At 47.0% G+C, this 24,706-nt stretch overlaps 1 protein-coding gene across 1 annotated transcript in view; it reads right to left on the bottom strand.

The window, feature by feature from the left end:
* The window catches only part of LOC137415627 (uncharacterized), a 31,274-nt gene extending 6,950 nt beyond the window's left edge, over nucleotides 1–24,324 (bottom strand). Inside the window, exons 1-2 of the mRNA XM_078770251.1 lie at nucleotides 24,249–24,324; nucleotides 21,028–21,148 (exon numbers count right to left, since the gene is read on the bottom strand). Of these exons, the coding sequence (XP_078626377.1) occupies nucleotides 21,028–21,133 (106 nt within the window). The 5' untranslated portion in view covers nucleotides 21,134–21,148; nucleotides 24,249–24,324. The remainder of the gene's footprint in view (nucleotides 1–21,027; nucleotides 21,149–24,248) is intronic.
* Nucleotides 24,325–24,706: the final 382 nt, after the last annotated feature.

Genomic DNA, 24,706 nt, shown 5'->3' with positions numbered 1-24,706 from the left:
CATGTTGATGTGAATGTTGATTTGGTCACATATAAAACAATCAAAAGTTTAGATATTTAGGTAAAATCTCGGGCTATTCAGCAATTTTAGGATGAAGACATTCAATGGTGAGAAGGCCTTACACACAAGCACAGGGGATGTGTATGAAGCCTGGGTATTTGTGCTCAGATATAACATTGCCACAGATATGCTAATATGCACACAGTTTCCCCACATCAATAACTTTCAAGTAATAAAGAAGAAACCACTTTTAAGAAAATCAGAGGGAACAACAACATTCCTCTGGAACATTCCTCTGAATTCAGTTCATGTTCATCACACTGGCAAGTAGTACTGAGTCACCTGTATTTAAGATTTAAAGGAAGACCGTTTGTATCAGATAGATTGAATACTGCAGTAAAGAGAAGTTTCTTTCGAAATTCAATGAGCGTATTTGCACAGGAAAGAGCAAGAATAAAATCGCCAAAACTCAACACGAGGGAGAAGAGGTTGCCAGACAGTACTTTCAGAGATGGACAGGAGAGAAGTGTTTGTCAGGATTGAAAGACATATTTCAAGTGTTTGACCAGCTTGTGATTTTTATGTCCACCACCAAATGTGGATGGAGGTTATGTTTTCACCCCTGTCTGTCTGTTTGTTTGTGAACAAAATATCTCAAAACGTTGTGGACGGATTCGGACAAATTTTGGCAGAGATGTAGCGTATGTCACAAGGACGAAATGATTAGATTTTGGTAAAGATCTGGATTCGGATCCGGCTACGAGAATTTTTTAAAGTGATTCTTCACCATTGGGAGATAGTGCCAAAAACTATACATAGCAGGATATCTCAAAAAGTTGTGGACGGATTTGGACGAAGCTTGGTGGACCGGTTGGGTGTTTGACAAGGACAAATAGATTCGATTTTGGAGAACATCTGAATATGGATTCGGATATGAGAATTATTTAATTTTTTAAGTGATTCTTCACCATTGGGAGATAGCGCCAAAAACGATACATTGCGGGATATCTCAAAGTTATGGATGGATTTGGACGAACCTTGGTGGACAGGTTGTGTGTGTGACAGAAGAATTGATTCGATTTTGGTGAAGATCTGAAAATGGATTCGGATATGAGAATTATTTGTTTTTTTTCAGTGATTCCTTACCATTGAGTGATATGGCCAACCAGGCGATGGTATGCTCTCTACTGAGTGCCGTTCTAGTTTTTCATTGAATTTATTAAACACAATCTCCCTTTGAATAAATTAATAACAATAAATTAATAATTTTGAATAAGATAAATAAATTACGAAGTGGATCTGCAACTCTTCCATAAGCAGTCTCCAACACCTTCCCTCTGGTGTGGAAAGGTCAATGTTCTCCAATGCTTCCCATAAGCTCCTATACAATAACAATAAAGTTATACAAGAAACTTTGACCTGGGAGATCACTTGGCAGTTTGATAGAGTATCCTCTGTTTCCGGGAGCATTGGGCTGTAGATAATCTTCACCTTGTCACGTTTATTGAGCATCTTAAAGGTCTCCATGTCCATGCATTCAGGTGCACCTCAATATATTGGAGTTGATAGATTCAGTTTTCCCAAGTCTTTCATCATAAATGAGGCCTTTTAGGGATGTGGACAAATCTTGTTGTTCTCCTTTGTATATTTCTGAAGGAACCAATATATATTAACTTCTACGGACTCCACAGAGCGAGCATATGACAAACAAGGTCGTATAAAGGCTTCATGGAGTCCGACGAACATATAGTCATCAAGGTACATAAACATGCTTCTGACTCTTCGGACTTTTGTTTTGCTTTCTTCACTCCATCTCATCTTCCTTTGCTTTTCTTGGATGAGCCGTCTTCCATGTAATCCCCCCCAAACCTGGACGAGTCTCTTCCTCTCAGCTTCAAGTCTCAACCCATTAATGTACATGGTACTGGGAGCAGAAAATTCAAATACCATCAGACCTCGTTGAGAGCAACCTTGTTACCTCTGTCTCTTTATCTGGTTATGTTTTCATTGCTGTCTGTTTATCACTTGACAAACTAGAACGGGCACTCGGTAGAGCGCATACCTTCGCCGCAGCTACTGTTCTGTACTTGGCATGGGAGTGTAGGGAACAGAACAACAAAAATACGATTTTGACCTTTTCGTGACCTTGACCTTGACCTTTGACCCGATTGCTCCCAAAATCTAATCAAATGTGTCCCGTATAATAACCAATCATCCCACCAAATTTCATGCAATTCGGTTGAATACTTTTTGAGTTATGCGATTAACATACACACACACAGACATACAAATAAATACACAGCGATCAAAACATAACCTTCCGCTTTTGCGAAGGTAAAAAGAAGACCGAAAGTCTAACAGCGGTGTAGCCGGTCTTGTAAAATATTTAAACCACAAACGCATATGATTAGCTTTTTAAACAGTCGTTAATGCTGCTTATAACATTAAAGAAAGAAATTTGGAGGAATCCCGACATCCTTGAGGAACGTTTATATACAGAACTGAGCGCAGATCTACTGTAATCTATATACCCCACAAAGGTTGGGTAAATAACATGACCCTTCCCGCTGTTAAAGTGGCGTTTTTCATAGCGGCCTTTTGAAACCCACCAATTAAGGTTTTGTTTAAATAAAAAAACACCAATGAAAACCACCAATGAAACCCACTTTTCCTGCTGTTTAACACGAAACTGAAAGGGAGGAAACTTGGGGTGTGCTCATTTACCAAGCAGTTAGCTAGCGCTTGCCAAGCCAGCCGTTCCTAAACGGTTTTGCATGGAGTGCTTGCTCGAATGCTTCAACCACTTGGCGATCTCTCCACAAGAAACTTGGTAAATGAAAACACCAAATGTTCTTGAGACCCGACCATAGATCGACTGTAATCTATATACCCCAAAGAGGAATGACCCTTCCTGCCGCTCCCGCAGTGAGCAGGTGTACTCGGAAATTAAAATGTCTCTCGGTGGAGTCAGCCGTCGTAATGACATTATAGACGTAATGACGTAGTGTGACGGCCGGACACAAAAATATATAGCCACTTTAATATATAGAAGATGATATATTGTTGCGGTTTTGAGAACCCACACAGGTAACATCATTAAAGGTTAAAGGTTGCACCCCATAGCAAGGCCACATGCAACACGTTTTATTAAAACGTTAGTTATTTCATAGTATGTGTTTAGGATAAGGCCATTTCCAATAGTTGCATCTGCGTTGTGTAGAACAAATAAGAGTAGACCCCGTCCATTTTGCAGCCTCCCTCCACCCGACTCCATTGCGCCTATCCTGTCTGCACCCCATTGCCCCTCGCAGTTTGTTACGCTTTGGCTGCCAGCAGCGTTTGCTGCTCTTGCTCGCTCAAACCAGCCCAAAGGCCACGAGGTAAGGCCCGAAAAGGGGGTGGAGCGCAAGGGTAGGATGTGGCCACGTCAAGCAGCCATCAAGGGCGGAGCCGGTAAGACCCCATCAACCAACCAGGGCTCGCGTGAGATCGCCTGACAGGGTGTGGCTAGAGATTTGAGAGGGTTCACTGGGCGTGGCAATAAAACCCTTCGCGCGAGGCCCCCACCTCAGTTATGAGGAGAGAGCTCGAGTTATGAGACGTGGGTTCGCTTGTTGAGTTATGAGCCGGGGTCCTCCGTTGAATGAGTTGGGTTATGGGAGAGACGCTTGCAGAGTCAGGAGGAGAAACGTGCTGTGGGCCTGAGTTAAGAGGCGGGCGCTCGAGGATTGAGGAGGACTGCAGCGTGGTGAAGGACTCGCGAAGGAAGCCAAGCATTGGCATTCGTGCAGAAGGACATGTGTGGAAAGGCGTTTTGGTAACATCATTGGGGAAGTGGTGCATTGTACATAACGATACCGGGAGCGCGTATCAAGGCGCCGGTACACCTATTGTGTACGCAATATAATCGCCAGCCAACCGACCTTTCCCCGATATATAATTGTCCGCCTCGCGCCAACGCCACACGGAGAGCTGCCTGCCGTCTTACGTCGCCTGCACGGAATGAGTCGGGGACCGGACAAGCTGTGGATGCCAGCGGTGGACCCTCAACCCGACCATCTACAAACCCTGTGTGAGTGAGCCTGAGAGTGAGTCTGAGTGTGAAAGGGGCCGTGTCCAGGGAATAAGTATAAGACTGTATAAGGCTGCCCTGTGTATCTGCTTCTTCCTCTTCCCTGTACATTCCTTTTTCTTCCTCTTCTTTGTACAAAGTGTGTACTTCTCTTCCTTCCCATCCAATTGTAAATAAATTACCTGTTCTTCCTGGTTTCCTCTTAATTCGACGGTCTTAGTGATTTCTCCATTGGGTAAGCGTGGCACGACCATAACCGCTCCAATCGGGTTAGTTCCTGATAATGGCACGAATCGCGGCTCGCTTCGCTCGGCGTGTCCACTAATGCTGTGGTTCAGATGGTGTTATTTCCTTGCTTCACGGCTGGTGTTAGTACTTAGGTAATAGGACTAATTCGACCAACAACCCTATTTAACACCGACCGGAAGGAACGTGATAGCCCCGGGATCGCATCGGCCAGTAAAAGGACAAGGGGATTAATCCCCCCCTTGATAAGGGGAAGGCCGACGTTGGAGATCTGCAACAATATTTTAACCTCCAGTAACTTTGTAGTCACTACGAAGGGATTAATGTTACGATTAGATTTACTCTAATATTAACGTTACACCATCATTGTTTCAAAAAAGATATTACGATTAAAAATCCAAGGCGAATTCCTCATTTCCACAGTTATAAGTACCGCACACCACTTATCATTGATTCATGAACCATACAACGCTTCAATCCATGAACTTTGCATTCATGACATTGGGATTAAAGTGTTATGGTCATATTTACTGAATTATTAGGGGACCATAGGTACCCTTTGGAAATCGCTCGGATTATTAGGGGACCATAGGTACCCTTTTGAAATTGCCCGGATTATTAGTAGGGGACCATAGGTACCCTTTTGAAATCGCTCGGATTATTATTATTATTATTCTGATTCCATGAAAATTTGTTGGCGACCTACAGGTCACACCTTTCATCATAGGAATTTGAAACTTTGACCATGTATGGGTTCCCATATGACTTGATGCATATCCTAAGTATGACGTCATAGGTCACGTTATGTGGCGGCCATATTGGATTTAGTGAAAATCTTAAAAATCGATCTCCTCCTTCATTTTTCGACCTATTAAGTTGAAACTTGGCACACATATAGTACACCCCAAGGCGAAGAACGCTCTTTTCTCCGATTTTTTATATTTTTTGCTTAATTAGTCTGCGGCGCACCAATTAAAAAAGTGCTGACTGCATTTTTTAAATTTAATTAATATTGTGATGCCATGAACTTTGTATCGACCTACAGGCCAAACCGTTGGTCAAATGAACTTGACACCTTGACCAATTAATAGTATGTCACTTGATTGGATGCACATCCTAATTATGACGTCATAAGTCACGTGACATGGCGGCTATATTGGATTTTTTGAAAACCTTTAAAATGCATCCCTGCCTTCATTTTTCGATCGATTGAGTTGAATCTTTCACCACTTATAGTACGCCATGTGATTGTATACATATCATAAATATGACATCATAGGTCATGTGACCTCGCGGCCATATTGAATTTTATTAAAACCTTTAAAATGGATCCCTGCCTTCATTTTTCGATCGATTCAGTTCAAACTTTGAACAATCGGACCTGGGCTGCCGTTGTCAACGACTCTGGCGCGCGCTCGTCCAATCAGGATGGAGCGGCATGGTCCCCGGATCATCACTGCCCGCAGTATTAATTATTAGGGGACCATAGGTACCCTTTTGAAATCGCTCGGATTATTAGGGGACCAGAGGTACCCTTTTGAAATCGTCCGGATTATTATTATTATTATTATTATTATTATGATTCCATGAAATTTGTTGGCGACCTACAGGCCACACCTTTCATCGTAGGAATCTGAAACTTGGACCATGTATGGGACCCCATCTGACTTGATGCATATCCTAAGTATGACGTCATAGGTAATGTATAGCGGCGGCCATGTTGGATTTAGTGAAAATCTTAAAAAGCTATCTCCTCCTTCATCTTTTGACCTATTGAGTTGAAACTTGGCACACATATACTACACCCCAAGACGAAGAAGGCTATGTTCGCCGATTTTTCATTTTTTGCTTAATTAGTCTATGGCGCGCCAATTAAGAAAGTGCTGACTCTGCATTTCTTTTATTTAATTAATATTGTGATGCCTGAACTTTGTATCGACCTACAGGCCAAACCGTTGGTCAGATGAACTTGATACCTTGACCACTTATAGTACGTCACTTGATTGTATACATATCATAAATATGACGTCATAGGTCACGTGACGTGGCGGCCATTTTGGATTTAATGCAAACCTTTAAAATGCATCTCTGCTTTTATTTTTCGACCGATTGAGTTTAAACTTTGACCACTTATGGTATGGCACGTGATTGTATACGTATCATAAATATGACGTCATAGGTCACGTGGCATGGCGGCCATGTTGGATTTAATGCAAACCTTTAAAATGGATCCCTGCCTTCATTTGTCGATCGATTGAGTTGAAACTTTGACCACTTATGGTATGGCATGTGATTGTATACGTATCACAAATATGACGTCATAGGTCATGTGACCTGGCGGCCATATTGGATTTTATGAAAACCTTAAAAATGGATCCCTGCCTTCATTTTTCGATCGGATGCATATCCTAATTATGACGTCATAGGTCATGTGACCTGTCGGCCATGTTGGATTTTATGAAAACCTTTAAAATGGCTCCCTGCCTTCATTTTTCGATCGATTGAGTTGAAACTTTGAACAATCGGATCCGGGCTGTCGTCAACGACTCTGGCGAACACCCCTCCAATTAGGATGGAGTTCTCTGGTCCCCGGATGATCACTGCCCGCAGTTTTAATTATTATTATTATTATTCTGATTCCATGAAAATTTGTTGGCGACCTACAGGTCACACCTTTCATCGAAGGAATTTGAAACTTTGACCATGTATGGGATACCATATGACTTGATGCATATCCTAAGTATGACGTCATAGGGCACGTTATGTGGTGGCCATATTGGATTTTTTTTTTTTTTTTTGTATACAAGATCGAGGCTCGTGAAAGAGCGAACATTAATCACACAGAAAGACAAACTGACACATAAAACATATAACATCGGGAGCAGTAGACAATATGGGGAGAGAGGGGGAAGAACACAAACACAACATTTGAGAGCAGGGACATCGGGAGATGTGTGGGAGGGAGAGGGCTTGGGGGGAGGAGGCATGGGACTGGGGGGTGGGAGAGGTATAAAACATATGGACGCTGCCAGGACTTCCACGAAAGAAGTTGGAATTTCAAACAAGGTGGATCTGGGGTGAATGAGCGGGGGTAGAAAAGATCAAGGTTTTGGAAGGGGGAAAATAAGAGATGGTGGTGAACAGCTGTTTTAAAGACCTGGAGGGAGGAGTGGGATTGAAGGGAGTGTGTGAGTTTGTTCCAGAGGCAGGAGAAAAGAGGAATGAAAGAGTGAAGGTGAGCAGAGAGCCGAGATTTCGGCAGTTTAACCATCAGAGGGTTGCTGGCAGATCTTGTGCGACCTGTAGGAATATTTGGGGGACAGAGCACAGAGAGAGCTGGGGGAGCAAGGCCGGAGAGGAGTCGGTAGAAGACAGAAAGACCACCTACCTGCCTGCGGTGAGTCAGTGAAAGGCCCTCAGAGATAGCTTCATCGCGGGAGATGCCAATGATTCTGAAAGCTTTGGTTTCAACAGCGTGAAGCCGAGCTAGGTGTGAGGCAGGAGCACCGGCCCATAGGGGAGAACAGTATTCCATTGAGCTGCAGATGAAAGCCTTGTATGTGATGAGCAGCTCAGGTGTGCCGAGGAAGGACTTCGCACGACGGAGGATGCCCAGTCGGTGACTGCCTTTGGAGGCCAGCTTGGAAATGTGGTTTTCCCAAGAAAGATCATGGCAGATAGTGAGACCCAAAAGCTTGAGCGACAGAACTTCTTGGAGAGGATTGTTGAGAAAGTAGATGGGAGGGTTGTCCAGTCGATCTTTTCGGAGAGACATAGTAAGAGTGTGAGATTTGTCAGGATTGAAAGACATGTTCCACTTGTTTGTCCAGTCTGTGATTTTGTCCAGGTCTTCAGAGAGTGAGGAGGCTGCAGACTGCCGATCTGAGGGAAGAGGAATGGAGCGGCAGAGAGTGGAGTCATCAGCAAAGAGATAGAGTGGATTTTCCAGAGAGTCGGAGAGATCATTGATACAACAAACAACATGCATTTTAAGGCCATTTTCCCTGCTAGAGCGGGGGTTAGCCTTGCGGTCCCCATGACAATCTTCTCCATATTGCCCTATTTTATGCATCTCTCCTTGTTAACCCCCTTGCCCGCATTTCTTCTTCCACCATCTTTAGCCAAGTCTTTCTCGGTCTTCCCTGTCCTCTACTTCCTTCTACATTCATTTCCATCACTCTTCTCAACCAGTCACTTTCATCCTTCCTCAACACATGACCAAACCATCTCAACCTGTTCCTCTTCACAGCATCAATCACAGGCTCTATTCCCATCATGTTTCGAATTCATCATTTGACTTTCTCTCTGTCAACGATACTCCGCACATCCACCGAACCATTCGCATTTCCACCATTTCCAGCCTTTGTTGCTGCTCTACATTCATGACCCATGTCTCGCTCCCATAAATCATAACACTTCTCACACATGCAGCATACACTTTTCCCTTCAGATTCAACGACACTCCCCTCCTCATAAGCACGCCACTCAGTTCCCGAAACTTCTTCCATGCACATCTCACTCTAGCAACCGTTGCCGTGTCTGATCCACATTCTCCATTCAGCATGTCTCCGAGGTAGCAAAATGTTTTCACACCTTCCAGCTTCACGCCGTCTCCAAGATCCACCTCAACATTTCCTCCATCTGCAGCTCCCTCTGTGCACACCCTACATTTGAATGTAGCTGCCACACTGGTTAATAACCCTCTCAGACCACTACATTTCTGATGAACCCACTCAGCGCACATTGTACACTGAATGGAGTTCACTCCGACACCCTTCCTGCACACAGCACATGGCCACTTCCCAGTTCTTTCCACCTCACCACATGCTTTACCACTTGCCATCACCTTCGTCTTTCCGAAATTCACCTTCAGACCTTTTGGCTCCATACATTCCTTCCACTTGTTCATCTTTTCCTTCAGTCCATCCATACTTTCCGCAATCAACACCAGATCATCTGCATACAACAACTCCCACGGTAAACCCTCCTTTACGTTCCGAGCCAGCACCTCCATCACAGCTACAAATAGTAGTGGACTTAGTACCAACCCCTGATGCACTCCCACCTTCACCTCAAACTCACCACTGTTCCCGTCCTTCATCCTTACAGCTGTGCGCGCTCTTTTGTACATTGCCATCACTACTCTGATCAACCATTCCTCCACTCCTAACTTCCTCAATGCCTAAGTCACTACTTAATGTGGAACCCTATCGAATGCTTTCTCCAGATCAACAAACCCAAGAAACAACTTCTTCCTCTTCTCCATGTACTTCTGCTGCAACTGCCTCACAATAAAGAGCGCGTCTGTTGTTCTTCTTCCTGGCATAAATCCAAACTGCATTTCGTCGATCTTCACCTTCTTCCTTATCCTCCTCTCCAACACCCTTTCCAATACCTTCATTCCATGCTCCAATAACTTTCCCCTTTTCTTTTACCACCAGATTACACATCTCTGTCATTCTCTTCACACCCCAACTTCCTGCCGCCTTCAACATATCTCCCACAACTCCCGTCGGCCCTCCCGCTTTTCTACTCTTCATTGCTTGTATCGCTTCCTCAACTTCCTTCTCAGTTATCTTCTCTGCCGGTCCTAAAACTGGGTTACTCTCTATGTTGCCATCCCATTCATTCTCTGTATTCAACAGCATTTCCATATATCTTTTCCATCTTCCTTTAATTCCATCTGGGTCCACAAAGATTTGTCCCACTTCATCCTTCAAGCAACTCACCCCCATCACATCACACCTCTCTTTCGCTATCTGCTTTGCAATCCTGAATACCGCTCTCTGACCCTCTTCTGAATCCAAGCGTTCTCCGAACATTTTCCTACATGTTTCCTGCGCCTTTGCTACCTCTTTCTTTCCAGCCTTCTTGGCTGCCTTATAACTTTCATGCTCTGCTTCTTCTGCTCCCATACCCTTCGCCTTCTGCCACTCCTTGAACTTCTTCCTCTTCTCGTCAATCCTCTTTCCAACTTCATCATCCCACCACCATGTTTCCGAGTGCCTCGGTGGTCCTTTTGTCCATCCACATACCTCACCAACGGCTCCCAAAGACTATCTTTCATTGACATCCAACCACGTTCAAGCTCAACCACATCATCCTACCCTACTCAGCCTCTCTTTTAATGCCTCCCTTACTGTCACCTGTTTCAACCGCCACACCTTCATTCTCGGTTGGTACTTCACCCGCCGAGCTCTCCTCGCACCTTTCACCCTTATGTCGCAGACAACCAAGTGGTGCTGTGAAAGAGCCTCCTCCCCCGGGATCACCTTTGTGTCCCGGAGGTGCCCCCTATCTCGCCTACGCACCATCAGGTCGTCAACGGTTGTCGTCGACCCACCTGACGTGTATGTAACAAGCTTATTATCCCCTTTCTGGAACTGAGTGTTACAAATCAACAAATCAGCTCCATCAGCAAATTCCAAAATCCTTTCACCTTCTCCATTTCTCACACCATATCCGTAACCCCCATGAACTCCCTCAAAACCATCCATACTCCTTCCCACATGTCCATTTATGTCTCCTCCTACCACAACAACTTCCTCATCTTTCACGTTTTCCATCAGCTTCTCTATCGCACACCAGAACTTGTCCTTCTCTTCATCGCTCCGACCAACCTGCGGAGCATATCCCGAGATGACGTTCACCAAGAGCTTTCCAATCATCATTTTCACCATCATCAACCTATCACTCACTCTCGTCACACTCACCACACTGTCTACAAACTCCTCAGAAAACAGGACACCAACACCATTCACGCCCTCCGGGCACCCTTGCCACATAAACTTGTATTTCTGTCCCTGCCTACCCTTCACCATTCTCACACCACTTCCCTTCCATCTCGTCTCTTGCACACAACATATGTCCACTCTTCTTCTGACCAATACTTCCACCACTTCTCCTGATCTCCCTGTCATTGTCCCTACATTCCATGTCCCAAACCTCAGAAACCGATCTCCACTTCGGGCTGTACCCTGCCCATATGTAGTTGTAATTGTCATGGTTCTCTTTTTGAGGCAATGTTTTTATGGCCGGATGCCCTTCCTGACGCCAACCCTCTTTGTCGCCTCTTACGACACGCAGGGATACGGTGTACCTATTCTAACCAGGGTACACACCGAGATAAAGCTTTGAATAAAACCAAACGGGTTTAATCCCGAACAAATAAACGGAGAATGAAATCAATAATAACTATATACAATAAAGTAAAATAATCCGATAAAAACTAAGGCGTCAAGTCACAAGCACAGATGGGGCGAGGGACACAAAATGGCGACTTATCTCTGCTCTTTCAGATGACACAAGCTTCCCAAGAGAAACCAGCACGCAAAGCATTTTGAACAAAACCTGGTGTCCATGTTGCATTCAGTGCCGTAAGCTTGCTTTGATGGAGCTGATATTTTTGGTGACGCATTTTTGTGAGCTCAATGAACTCAACGAAAACGGAATTATGTACAAAAATAAACAGGTTTATTACCACGGATGCCGATAATACAAAATAAAACGCGCCGGTCTAATCCCTCTAACTGGAGCGCTCCTATTACAGACACACACACATACAGATGGGGAGGATATATGAAAAATAAAAGTTGTGTGTTTTATCATGCACTTAGCTCTGATCGTTCGGTGCGTCGTCTGCAATCGCCCAGGCCCCCCGTTCCCGTGCGGGGAGAAGGCCGCAGTCCTTATGGTTCCACGCGCCGCTAGGCCTCACCATGCTCCAGCGGCAAGCCTGAGAACCACGACATCCTCTCCCTTCACCTCACCACGACGTCCTCTCCCTTCACCTCACCACGACGTCCTCTCCCTTCACCTCACCACGACGTCCTCTCCCTTCACCTCACCACGACGTCCTCTCCCTTCACCTCACCACGACGTCCTCTCCCTTCACCTCACCACGACGTCCTCTCCCTTCACCTCACCACGACGTCCTCTCCCTTCACCTCACCACGACGTCCTCTCCGTTCACCTCACCACGACGTCCTCTACGTTCACCTCACCACGACGTCCTCTCCCTTCACCTCACCACGACGTCCTCTCCCTTCACCTCACCACGACGTCCTCTCCCTTCACCTCACCACGACGTCCTCTCCCTTCACCTCACCACGACGTCCTCTCCCTTCACCTCACCACGACGTCCTCTCCCTTCACCTCACCACGACGTCCTCTCCCTTCACCTCACCACGACGTCCTCTCCCTTCACCTCACCACGACGTCCTCTCCCTTCACCTCACCACGACGTCCTCTCCCTTCACCTCACCACGACCTCCTCTCCCTTCACCTCACCACGACGTCCTCTCCCTTCACCTCACCACGACGTCCTCTCCCTTCACCTCACCACGACGTCCTCTCCCTTCACCTCACCACGACGTCCTCTCCCTTCACCTCACCACGACGTCCTCTCCCTTCACCTCACCACGACGTCCTCTCCCTTCACCTCACCACGACGTCCTCTCCCTTCACCTCACCACGACGTCCTCTCCCTTCACCTCACCACGACGTCCTCTCCCTTCACCTCACCACGACGTCCTCTCCCTTCACCTCACCACGACGTCCTCTCCCTTCACCTCACCACGACGCCCTCTCCCTTCACCTCACCACGACGCCCTCTCCCTTCACCTCACCATGACGTCCTCTCCCTTCACCTCACCACGACGTCCTCTCCCTTCAACTCACCACGACGTCCTCTACCTTCATCTCACTGAATATGAGCGTTCTCACGCTGTTGTGGACAGTGGACCTCACGGAGTATCATTGATAAAGACCAGAAAAAGCACAGGGACCAGAACACTGCCTTGGGGAACTCCAGCCTGAACAGGAAGGGGAGATGAGAGAAATCCATTCAGGGCCAGACGTTGACTACGACCAGAGAGGAAGTCCACAAGCCATGCATGGAGATTTCCATGGATACCACAGGAGGAGAGTTTGGTGAGCAGAGCTGGGTGCCAGACCGTATCAAAGGCACATGATATGTCAAGGGAGACAGCTCTGATTTTCTGTTTGGCATTGAGGACCTCCATCCATTGTTGAGACAGCAGAAGCAGCATGTCCAGAGTAGAGTGACCTGGTCTGAAACCAAATTGATGATCAGAGATCAAGCCATTGGAGAAGAGGAAAGATTTCATATCCGAAGCAATGATGGATTCCATGACTTTGCTGATAATTGGGAGCAGGCTGATTGGTCTGTAGTTGCAAGGATCTATTTTTGCACCTTTTGGTGTAAAGCGGTAATGTTTTCTGATTTCCAGGATGCTGGAAGATGACCTTGAGCAAAAAAGAGGGAGAAAAGAACAGAGAGAGGGTGAGATAGAGCGGGAGAGCAGGATTTTAGCACCCGTGGGCTGATGCCGTCTGGTCCAGTTGCAGAATCAGAGTCAAGGTTTGACAAAAACTCCTCCACCTTGTCAGGAGAGAAGGCCACAGAGTCCAGGAGCAGTTGGGTTCGACTGGGAAAGGTGGGAACAGAGAGAGATGGGTTTGGGACACAAGATTTTGAGGCAAACACAGAGTTGAGGCATTCGGCTTTGTCACATGCGATGTCAACTGTGTAGCCATTTGAGGTAAGGGAGGGGATGGAGGGGGAACAAACACCAGAAACGGATTTGACCAGACGCCACCAGGATTTGGAGGAAGGAGCCAGGTTTGAGAGTTCATTCTTGAGTGTGGAGATATAGTGCTTCCTGGCACTCCTGAGGGTAGACACACACTTGTTCCGAGCTTGGTGGAAGGAACTGCCATTGCCTTCAGTTGGATTAGCCTTCCGTGAGGCAAAGGCAAGTTGTTTCAGGGCAACTGCCTCACCACAAGATTCAGTGTACCATGAACGGGAGGAAGGGTAAGAGAACTGAAGACGAGATGGGATAAATCTGTGCCTGAGAGAGAGCAGTTTGCTTTGGAAGAATTCCCAGGAAGAATTGATGTCAGAGGCAGTGGAGATGGGAGGCCAATCCAGATGATTGATGGCTGCTTGAAGACCGCCCCAGTCGGCCTGAGTGAAATGCCAGACTCGTCGCCGCTGAGGAGGCTCTCTGAGAATGGCCAGAGAGATGTCCACTTTAACAAGCACATGATCAGAAGAACCAATTGGAGCAGAAGAAGAGCAGCAGACATTAGCAGGGAAGTTTGTCATAACCAAGTCTGGAAGAGAAGATACCCCATTGGCTGGGATCCAGGTCGGGAAATTGACAGATTGTGTCAATCCCAGTGAGTCACAGAAGTCCTTTGCTGAGGTGCCATGACTGGTGAGAGAGGAACCCACACCCAACCAGCTGGCATGATGACAGTTGAAGTCACCACATATGAGGAAGAGAGAGTTGGGATGAGTGGATAGAAGTTGGTCCATGTTGTCAGACAGTGAAATGTAAATGGAGTTATCACTGTTTAGAGGATGGTACAGAACACATATGAACAAAAGGTGGGAGTGGAGAGGAAGCCGTAGCCAGAAGTACTCCAGGGGGTGAGGAGGAGAGAGGGCAGTGCAAGGAGAGTGAGGAAGAGAGTTTTTGATAAAGATAACCACCCCAACCACCAGGACGAGGCTCAGGTCTATCATACCGGAGGAGGGAGTAACCAAGAAGAGATATTAAGGAATCAGAGACATCTTGAAGGAGGGAAGTCTCTGTTAAGCAGATCAAGTCTGGATTGTCAGAAGCAACCTGTATGGAGAGATCAGTCAGGTTTGAGCGAAGGCCCCGGATGTTTGAGGTCCATACCGTTAATGAAGAGAGAGGGGGAGCATCGGGTACAGGACAGGAGAGGGGAGGGGAGGGGTATGGTAAGATGAAGGATGAGAGGGGGAGGTAGGGAGAGCAGTTGATAGTGTGTCAGAGATTACAGAAGAGTTACAAGAAAGGGAAGGATGAGGAGGATGAAAGGTTTGATGGTGAAGAGATGAGGCACAGTGAGGGGTTGTTTGAGGGGGGGGGCAGAGGAAAGTAGAAGGTTGGGGGAGGTGGAGATATGAGATAGAAGGGAGACGAAGTGGGGAGGAGGCAGCTTTGAGGAGGAGGGGAGAGGAGGGAGGATTGGAGAAGAATGGTATGGGGGGGAGATTTGAATGGGAGGGGTTGGGGTGGAGTTTTGAAGGGGAGGAGTGAGGGGGGAGTTTAGGAGGGAAGGGGCAAGGGGGAAGTTTCGGAGTGGAGGGGCAAGGGGGGAGTTTAGGAGTGGAGGGGCAATGAGGGAGTTTAGGAGTGTAGGGGCAAGGGGGGGGGATTTGGAGGGGAGGGGCAAGGGGGGGTAGTTTAGGAGGGGAAGGGCAAGGGGGGAGTTCAGGAGTGGAGGGGCAAGGGGGGAGTTTAGGAGTGGAGGGGCAAGGGGGGAGTTTAGGAGTGGAGGGGCAAGGGGGGAGTTTAGGAGTGTAGGTGCAAGGGGGGGGGGGGGGATTTGGAGGAGAGGGGCAAGAGGGGAGTTTAGAAAGTGGCTGATTAATGAAAGACGAACATTGATAACAAATTGGGTTTGTTGTGATTTTCAAGTTAGCAATCCGATTCAGAACGATGGAGGGTTGGAATGAATGTGAATTTAGAACATGTAGTGAGGGAGACGCATAAGAGATTGAATTTCTTTTTTTTGACGTGGAATGAGTTGGAGAGGAAATTGAAAAAGCCTTTTAAATAGGAAGAAAAACAGCTTGTTGTGATATCCCACTGAATAAAACACTGAAGGGGAAAGTTTAAACATGTTTAAATAATATTTAAACAGAACCGTGAACAATCTTATATGCACAAAATACCAACGGGGGGAGGGCCGAGAGGGACAACCACAAATCACGTGAACAGGGCAAAAGGTGGATGGCAAGGAAATAATGGGGGTGGGGCGAACAGCACACCTGGACAGAAGTACAGGATGAGACAACAGCACACGTGGAGAAAGGAAAATAAATGTTTTTTTTTTGTTTGTTTTTTTTAAAGAGTATTATGTTCGGGGTAGAAGGGAAAAAACTAAGAGCCAAGCAAAACACTATGTAGGGGACTTAAGTTAACAAACACCGACAGGGGTACAAGGCCGCACACACGGAGCAGAACACAAATCACAATTAATTAATTATGAGTTACAGGAAATTCAAACCAAAACTAACTATAAACAAACAATAACGCATTGATGATAAAATAACGAGTTGAAATTTGACAAACACACGAATGAAAAAATAACTTCGCTTTGGATGCCCGGAGAGAACCAAGCCTCAAGGTCGGAAGCTTGAACAACTAGGCCGCGTGGCACGAAATTCTCGACTATTTTATGCAGGTATGAAAGATTTAGTGAAAGGATTTAGTGAAAATCTTTAAAATCTATCTCTTCTTCATTTTTCAACCTATTGAGTTGAAACTTGGCACACATATAGTACACCCCAAGGCGAAGAATGCTCTTTTCTCCGATTTTTAATTTTTTGCTTAATTAGTCTACGGCGCGCCAATTAAAAAAGTGCTGACTCTACATTTTTTTATTTAATCAATATTGTGATGCCATGAACTTTGTATCAACCTACAGGCCAAACCGTTGGTCAGATGAACTTGATACCTTGACCACTCATAGTACGTCACTTGATTGGATGCATATCATAATTATGACGTCATAGGTCACGTGACATGGTGGCCATATTGGATTTTTTGAAAACCTTTAAAATGCATCCCTGCCTTCCTTTTTCGATTGATTGAGTTGAAACTTTGACCACTTATGGTATGGCACGTGATTGTACAGTGTACAATCAGTGCCAATTGTGTACACATATCATAAATATGACGGCATAGGTCACGTGACATGGCGACCATATTGGATTTAATGCAAACCTTTAAAATGCATCCCTGCCTTCAATTGTTTTATGCCTTTTCTCTCCTACAGGAATAAAGACTTCATTTGTGCTTTCTGGTGTGCTTTTGTTTGTCTTTTTTTTGTGTACTCAATTGTGTGCTCATGCGCATATTGATTTTGCATTGGTGGGGCATGGCCCAGTAGAAGAGGGGCTTTACCGAGCACGGGTGCAAATTTGCCTGGCATAGGTTGGAGGTTGCCCGGCAGAAGTGGGACGTGGGCCGGCAGAGGTGGGACGTGGGCCGGCAGAGGTGGGACGTGGGCCGGCAGAGGTGGGACGTGGGCCGGCAGAGGTGGGACGTTGCCCAGTTTAGCCGCCTGTCTCTCTCTCCATAGCTTTAATGGTTCCTGCTTCTTTGAAGATTTTGTCTTCGGCATTTCTGTCAACTATGGAAATTAAGAGAATTAGCAAACAATGATAAATGTCAACATTTTAATTTTCATATTAGCATGGATTATTATTTTCATATTAGCATTATCATAGTCATCGCTACTACAATGGCCTCAAGCTCTTTCAAATTACTTAACCTCTTGGCATTTGTTTAAAATATTGTTGCGGATTTTAGAACCCTCCGCTTTGTAAATATTTGTAATAATCCCTTTTAAATAATCCCCTGTAAATATTCCCATTTTTGTGTAAAGGTCAAAGGTCGCACCCTAGTTAGGTCATATTGCAACATGTAGGACACATAGAAACCTCTTTAGATATCTCATTAGTATGTGTTCTAGTTAAGGATCTGTTCCCTATAGTTTGACTCTGCGTTTGCATTAATCAAATAAGATAGGCCCTTTCATTATCATTATCATTATCACATTATATCATTATCATTATCATTATCATTATCATTATCATTATCATTATCTCTCTCTCTCTCTCTCTCTCTCTCTCTCTCTCTCTCTCTCTTCTCTCTCTCTCTCTCTCTCTCTCTCTCTCTCTCTCTCTCTCTCTCTCTCTCTCTCTCTCTCTCTCTCTCTCTCTCTCTCTCTCTCTCTCTCTCTCTCTCTCTCTCTCTCTCTCTCTCTCTCTCTCTCTCTCTCTCTCTCTCTCTCTCTCTCTCTCTCCAGCCATCAATTAACACCTACAGTCGGGGTTGCTCATTTCCCTGCCCTCCCCTGCCTTTTGTTGGCCGCGTTTTGCTGCACAAGACGCCATTAAGCAAGCGGTCAAGTCCGGTGAAAAAGGGGGGAGGAGCTATCGAGCGAGGCGGATCCTGTTAAGAGTGGAGCCAAGTAGCCCTCATCACCCAACCAGGGCCGAAGCCAGCGCCTCGGTGGGCGTATCCAGATGAACCGCGGCTTAATACGCGATCGGCCAATATAAGCGGCCGTGTGGGACTGTTTCGAGCAGAGCCGAGCAGAGTGGCAGGGTCGCAGAGAGAGAAGTGAGTTGGTGCTTCGTGGCTTCGGGCAGAGCAGAGCGCAGAGCATGGTGGTTCGTGGCAGCCGAGAGGAGAGAGGGTTGGCGCGACGTGTCAGAGCTGGAGAAAGAGACGCTTGGCAGAGTTGGAGAGAGACGGTCAGCTGGCGTTCAATAACGACCATACCAACCGCGCTGCCTGCCAGAGTTTCGCCGCGGCACCAGAAACGTGAGCCGGAATGAGCGTGGACGAGAACTGGACCGGTGGCCCACACTGATCAGCTGGACCTTTCTGCCTGCTATTCCCCATTCGTGTAAGTGTGTTTGTTCTGTCCTGGGAGTGATAATATAAGACTGTATAAGGTTTGCCCTGTGTATCTGCTTCTTCCTCTTCCTGTACATACTTCCCTTTCGTTTCTTCTTTGGTTTTGGTTTTGTATATAATTAATAAATTACACCTGTTCCTTCTTATTCTTTGGGTTTTCCTCTCATCCGGTCGCTTTAGTCTTTTCCAATTGAATACCTGTGGCACGATATCGGAACCGCTTAGAATCGGGTTTAGACTGCCGCTAACGGCTCGAGCTTCGGATTGCTAAAACCGCTCGGCAATATTCCATCTTGTCCGTGGCTCAGGCAGGAGTATCACCCTGCTTCCGACCGGAAGGAGCGCGATATCTTCTAAAGGACTTGGGGACGGCCAGCTTAAAGGACAAGGGATTATGTGATTAACCTCCCCCTTGATAAGGGGAGCGCTGACCCCCAGATCCGCAACAATATATTTAATTTCTCCCTTCCTGAAATTTCATTTTCCAACCTGGCCATACCAATCACAATAACATCATATCATGAGTTCCTTCCTTGATAGCTTTCCCTCCTCCAGCCTAAAAATCCCAAATTGCCTCCTCAATTCCCAATGCATAACATTTACAGTGGAACCTCGACTTACGAGTGCCCCAACTTACGAGTTTTTCGAGATACGAGCCGTCACTCTGGCAGTTTATTGCTTTGAGATGCGAGCCGAGATCCGAGTTACGAGCTTTCGCCACCCGGTCACGTGGTTATCTTGCCGTGCACGTACAGTATCTCCGGCGCAAAACGGCTCTCTCAGGGTCAAACTCGGTATCGTTTTGAGCGCACGGTTCAGACCTTCAAGAAAAAGTTTATTTTGTAAAAATCGAGCCACGCGTTCAAAAGATATGACTGGTTTTGTTCGCCGGCACGTCGGTGCTCGAATCGGCTCGCGGTAAAATCCAACACGTCCTTTGTCGGGTCCGTCTGAACCAACCACGGGGCCTAGAAGGCTGGGACTGGTCTCAAAAGTTAGGTCTGGATCATATCTCGAAACGCTGGAAGCTGCACCTCTCTGTGATAATCTTGTGGACCATGACAAGAGATCGTGCGACACGTGGTTATCTTGCCGTGCACGTACAGTATCTCTGTCGTAGTATAGCGCTGCATTTTAGTTTTCGCATTTCGGTTATTTTGAGTTTACGCAAAACGGCTCTGTCAGGGTCAAACTCGGTATCGTTTTGAGCGCACGGTTCAGCCCTTCAAGAAAAAGTTTATTTTGTAAAAATCGAGCCACGCGTTCAAAAGATATGACCGGTTTTGTTCGCCGGCACGTCGGTGCTCGAATCGAATCGAGTTAAAACGAACACTGCCGTTGTCGGGTCCGTCTGAGACAACCACCGGGCCTAGAACGCTGGGACCGGTCTCGTTGGATAGGCCTGGATCAGATCTCGAAACGCTGGAAGCTGCACCTCTCTGTGATAATCTTGTGGACCATGACAAGAGATCGTGCGACACGTGGTTATCTTGCCGTGCAAGTACAGTATCTCTGCCGTCAACTTGTTCAGAGTGCCGGCGATAGCTCGCCTTCTCTTTGTGGAAAACACGGTGAGATCCTTAACATCCAACAACTAATGGGACGCAAACGGGGCGCCCAGTTTAGCGGTACACACATTGCAGTTTAGCGGTACACACATTGATGAATCACCCTGCCTGTGATTCACCCATGACAGGTTATAGCTGGGTCGGGATTCAAACCCAGGCTGGACAGTTTAGACTTTAGAGTCAAGTGTGCGTACCTCCAGTCCAGGCCATCCTGCCAGCTTGTATGCTGGCATACAGGTGAAATATAAAGCGCGAGATATTTTTATATATACTGTATATTTAAAAAAAAATTGGTGTGGTTTTTGGCGGGCTGGAACGGATTAATAGCATTTCAATGCATTTCAATGGGGAAATTTGATTTGAGATACGAGCAATTTGAGTTACGAGCTCGGTCACGGAACGGATTAAACTCGTAAGTCAAGGTTCCACTGTATATTTAGCATCAGACCATCATTTTGGAAACAATTACTTTGCTCTTGAAAATAGTTTAACTGCTTTATAAATGCAAAAATTCTCGATGAAAGTTGCGATGGGATTTTTTGATAACCCAAAAGAGGATCATTGCAACCAATGTTTACAAATGTAGCGATTGCAAAGCTGAGTTAAGATGGCATACAAACTTTAATGGCTAATTCAGGTAACTCACGAGAAACGCTGGTTATCCACCAGTGGGGAAACTGCAAACAGCCACGAGCAACGCTGGTTATCCAAACGTGGGGAAACTGGAAACACCAACAAGCAACGCTGGTCATCAACACGTGCAGAAACTGCAAACCATGCATCATCATTACCTACATTCATAATAACCATAACAAACTGCAAACACCCACAAGAATGGGTGGTTATCCACACGACCACACATAGAGAAACTGCAAACGCACACTAGAATCGTTGGTTATCCACACATAGAGAAACTGCAAACACACACTAGAATCGTTGGTTATCCACACATAGAGAAACTGCAAACACACACTAGAATCGTTGGTTATCCGAACAGAGATAAACTGGACAGATAAACTGGACTTGCCTACTGGACGCAAATTTAGACTAATTCCCACAAAACTTCATCATATGGTAGAGTTGGTGGCCCGACAGAATCAGATTTATTTCGAGGTCAAAAGGTGAAAAGGTCAACATACGGCAAAGGTCAACCACTTTTTTCAAATTTCTAAAATCCTTAATTTTCATCCGAAGGATGTTAAATTTGAATAGGATTTGCATATCAGTGACCTGAAGTCAACCACCAACTATTTCTGAGGTCAATATAGGTCACAAGGTCAACATAGGTCAACAACATTTTCAAATTTCTAAAATCCTCAATTTGAATACGATAGACTTGAAATTTGAATAGGATTTTCATATCAGCAAACTGAATTCAACCACCAACTATTTTTGAGATCAGCATTGCCAAAAGGTCAACCTAGGCCAAAGATAAACAACCCTTTCAAATTTCTTAAATCCTCAATTTTCATCCAATTGACTTGGAATTCGAATAGGATTATCATATCAGCAAACTGAATTCAACCACCAACTATTCTTGAGATCAACATAGGCCAAAAGGTCAAAAAACACCAAAGGTCAATAACATTTTCACATTTCTTAAATCCTCAATTTTCATCCAATTAACTTGAAATTTGAGTAGGATTTTCATATCAGCTAACAGAGTTCAACCACCAATTATATTTGAGGTCAGCATAGGTCAAAAGGTCAACATAGGCCAAGTTTCGAAAAGTTTTCAATTTTCATACGATTAACTTAAATTTTAAAGACGATTTGCATATCAGGTCACTGAATTCAACCACCAATTATTTTTGAGGTCAAAAGGATGCTCTACTGAGTGAGAAGTATCGTATGTGACAAGGACGAAATGATGCGATTTTTGTGAAGATCTGGATCCGGATCCGGCTAGTAGAATGTCTTAAGACTTAAGCGATTAGTTTACCATTGGGAGATAGGGCCAAAAACAATATCTCAAACGTTATGGATGGATTTGGACAAACTTGTTGGACAGGTTGTGTGTGTGACAAGGAAGAAATGATTTAATTTTGGTGAAGATTTGAATCCGGATGATGGAAAACAGTAATCAAAATTGAACAAATTATTTTGTACCTCAGGAAATTACATTTCGTTTATATTAACGGAAAAAATCATACAATTTTATGGATATGAATTACACAGAATAGAAATGTTCAAAAGTACAAACAATAACATGTACATTCACAATGGGGCCTAACCACCATGGTAGGGCCGAACCACCATGGTAGGGCCTAACCACCACCGTAGGGCCTAACCACCACGGTAGGGCCTAACCACCACGGTGGGGCATAACCACCATGGTAGGGCCTAACCACCGCGACGGGGCCCAACCACAGCGACGGGGCCCAACCACCGCGACGGGGCCCAACCGCAGCGACGGGGCCCAACCACCGTGACGGGGCCCAAACACCGCGACGGGGCCCAAACATCGCGACGGGGCCCAACCGCCACGGCGGGGCCCAACCACCACGGCGGGGCCCAACCACCACGGCGGGGCCCAACCACCACGGCGGGGCCTAACCACCGCGGTAGGGCCCAAACACCGCGACGGGGCCCAACCACAGCGACGGGGCCCAAACACCGCGACGGGGCCCAACCACAGCGACGAGGCCCAACCACAGCGACGGGGCCCAACCACCGCGACGGGGCCCAAACACCGCGACGGGGCCCAAACACCGCGACGGGGCCCAAACACCGCGACGGGGCCCAAACACCGCGACCCAAACACCGCGACGGGGCCCAAACACCGCGACGGGGCCCAAACACCGCGACGGGGGCCAAACACCGCGACGGGGGCCAAACACCGCGACGGGGGCCAAACACCGCGACGGGGCCCAAACACCGCGACGGGGCCCAACCACCACGGTAGGGCCTAACCACCACGGTAGGGCCTAACCACCACGGTAGGGCCTAACCACCGCGACGGGGCCCAAACACCGCGACGGGGCCCAAACACCGCGACGGGGCCCAAACACCGCGACGGGGCCCAACCACAGCGACGGGGCCCAACCACAGCGACGGGGCCCAACCACATCGACGGGGCCCAACCACAGCGACGGGCCCCAACCACCGCGACGGGGCCCAACCACCGCGACGGGACCCAAACACCGCGACGGGGCCCAAACACCGCGACGGGACCCAAACACCGTGACGGGGCCCAACCACAGCGACGGGGCCCAACCACAGCGACGGGGCCCAACCACAGCGACGGGGCCTAACCACAGCGACGGGGCCCAAACACCGCGACGGGGCCCAAACACCGCGACGGGGCCCAACCAAGCGACGGGGCCTAACCACAGCGACGGGGCCTAACCACAGCGACGGGGCCTAACCACAGCGACGGGGCCTAACCACAGCGACGGGGCCTAAACACCGCGACGGGGCCTAAACACCGCGACGGGGCCCAAACACCGCGACGGGGCCCAAACACCGCGACGGGGCCCAACCTCAGCGACGTGGCCCAACCACAGCGACGTGGCCCAACCACAGCGACGGGCCCAAACACCGCGAAGGGGCCCAACCACCGCGACGGGGCCCAACCACCGCGACGGGGCCCAACCACCGCGACCACTGAATTGACAAACCACAGAATCAAGCGAGCCGCTTCCCAAGCAGTAAGCTGACGTTTGCTGACGAAACACATCCCCCGTCACCCTGCGGACAGCACATGTCTGCCCAATCGAACCTTGCACACAGGTCAACAATGTATGTCCACCCTCCATGACGGAACGAACGAAACACGATCATTGTCCATTTATCACTAATAACTTCATTATCACCAATAACTTCATTATCACTCGATCCCATGACGAACAAAGACACACACGTTACCTCTCCTGGTGATGAACTGTGAGAAACGTACAAACACTGAAACACTTCCCGCGATTTGAACTCAGAGAGGAGCTTCCTCCCGTGACGTCATGAAAAACGCGATGACGTAGCCTCGTAAAACGCGAGTGCGATCTCCCGGTCATTAAATCTCACAGCAAGCACGGCCCTCCTCTTCTTTCACCGCTACAATTATTCCCATGTTCTTTGGGTTTGGTCGGGAAAGCTCGGCCGGAATCTTTCTCGAACCGGTCGGTTCGGAACTGACGTTCGGCAAAAGGTTAGGAATTTGTAATTTATTCGGGATGCCGGCGATAGCTCGCCTTCTCCGTGCAATCTTTAATGTCTACCATCTAACGGGGCAGACGGGACTCCAAGTCTCTCTACACGTCACGTGGTTATTCTCATAACATAATCTGGATTTTCAACATGTTTTTCACCTTAAGTTTATTTTCTTGTGA

Source organism: Myxine glutinosa, chromosome 1 (assembly GCF_964187855.1).
Source record: "Myxine glutinosa chromosome 1, kmMyxGlut1.1, whole genome shotgun sequence".
NCBI lineage: Eukaryota > Metazoa > Chordata > Myxini > Myxiniformes > Myxinidae > Myxine > Myxine glutinosa.
This window is presented reverse-complemented; position numbering and strand designations above follow the sequence as displayed.